The sequence below is a fragment of the Cynoglossus semilaevis genome, chromosome 1 (assembly GCF_000523025.1).
Source record: "Cynoglossus semilaevis isolate Cse_v1.0 chromosome 1, Cse_v1.0, whole genome shotgun sequence".
Lineage (NCBI taxonomy): Eukaryota > Metazoa > Chordata > Actinopteri > Pleuronectiformes > Cynoglossidae > Cynoglossus > Cynoglossus semilaevis.
The window spans coordinates 1,344,379-1,345,949 of record NC_024307.1 but is presented as its reverse complement, the minus strand read 5'-3'; the positions used below and the strand labels follow the sequence as shown (position 1 = coordinate 1,345,949).

Sequence of the window (1,571 nt, the reverse complement as noted above, 5' to 3'; positions counted from 1 at the left end):
AGTCAGTCAGTCAGTCAGTCAGTCAGTCAGTCAGTCAGTCTGCTCTGACACAGGGCAGGTCCGCAGACCTGAGGTTGAAGCACCCACAGACACATGCTGGGAGTTGATGATGGGATGTTGAGATCCAGGAGAACTGTTTCCCACAGTCTGTGTGTGTGTGTGTGTGTGTGTGTGTGTGTGTGTGTGTGTGTGTGTTTGCAGTATATTTTTTTCCTCTCCTTTTATTGTTGCTCCTGCTCTTCATGTTTTCTGGATGAAGAGTGTGTTTTCCGACCACCCAGCCTTTTCAAACAGCTGTAGCCAAGTCCGTCTGGTCCTGGAGAACCAACCAGAGAACAGGAGAACCAGAGAACAAGAGAACCAGAGAACGGGAGAACAGGAGAACAGGAGAACAAGAGAACCAGAGAACGGGAGAACAGGAGAACCAGAGAACCGGAGAACCAGAGAACCAGAAAACAGGAGAACAGGAGAACAAGAGAACAAGAGAACAGGAGAACAGGAGAACAGGAGAACCAGAGAACCAGAAAACAGGAGAACAGGAGAACCCGAGAACAGGAGAACCAGAGAACCAGAAAACAGGAGAACAGGAGAACAAGAGAACAAGAGAACCGGAGAACCAGAGAACCAGAAAACAGGAGAACAGGAGAACCCGAGAACAGGAGAACCAGAGAACAAGAGAACCAGAGAACGGGAGAACAGGAGAACAGGAGAACAAGAGAACAAGAGAACAGGAGAACCAGAGCACCAGAGAACAGGAGAACCAGAGAACCGGAGAACCAGAGAACCAGAAAACAGGAGAACAGGAGAACAAGAGAACAAGAGAACAGGAGAACAGGAGAACCCGAGAACAGGAGAACCAGAGCACCAGAGAACAGGAGAACCGGAGAACAGGAGAACCAGAGAACCAGAAAACAGGAGAACAGGAGAACCCGAGAACCAGAGAACAGGAGAACAGGAGAATGGTTCTCCGGGGGGGGGGCACAGTTACCCCACTCTGCTGTTCACTCGATGCCCCCCCCGCCCCTGGCCCCCCACTCTAGGGCAGAATGATGATTTTATATGAAAATATCAGTACACAGAAGTATCGCAGTATTTGGTTTCCTGATACCGTATCAATATTCTCCATCCGTGTATTGATTTTTTTTTTTTTTTAATCAGCAAACCGTGTTCTCATTTCTCCGCAGCGCTCCTGAACGCATCACGGCAGGTGGTTCGCAGCAGGAGGCTGAACCAGATCCTGGAGGTGGTCCTGGCCTTTGGCAACTTCATGAACAAAGGCCAGAGAGGGAACGCATACGGCTTCAAGATCTCCAGTCTCAACAAGATCGCTGACACCAAGTCCAGTATAGACAGGTACCTGCCCCCCACCCCCGTCTGTAAACCCTCTGTGCTTCACTGACCTCTTCACCTGTGGCTCAACAGGAACATCACCATGCTGCACTACCTGATCATGATCTTTGAGAAGAACTACCCCGACACGCTGCACATCCAGGAGGACCTCAGCTGTGTACCAGAGGCCGCCAAAGTCAAGTCAGTACCAGCGGGGTGGGGGGAGGGGTGAGGAGGGGGAG

General features: G+C 50.9%; 1 protein-coding gene across 1 annotated transcript in view; it reads left to right on the top strand.

The window, feature by feature from the left end:
• daam2 (dishevelled associated activator of morphogenesis 2) overlaps nt 1-1,571 on the top strand; it is a 65,875-nt gene that overhangs the window by 59,746 nt on the left and 4,558 nt on the right. The window contains exons 22-23 of the mRNA XM_025059134.1: nt 1,185-1,353; nt 1,423-1,530. Of these exons, the coding sequence (XP_024914902.1) occupies nt 1,185-1,353; nt 1,423-1,530 (277 nt within the window). The remainder of the gene's footprint in view (nt 1-1,184; nt 1,354-1,422; nt 1,531-1,571) is intronic.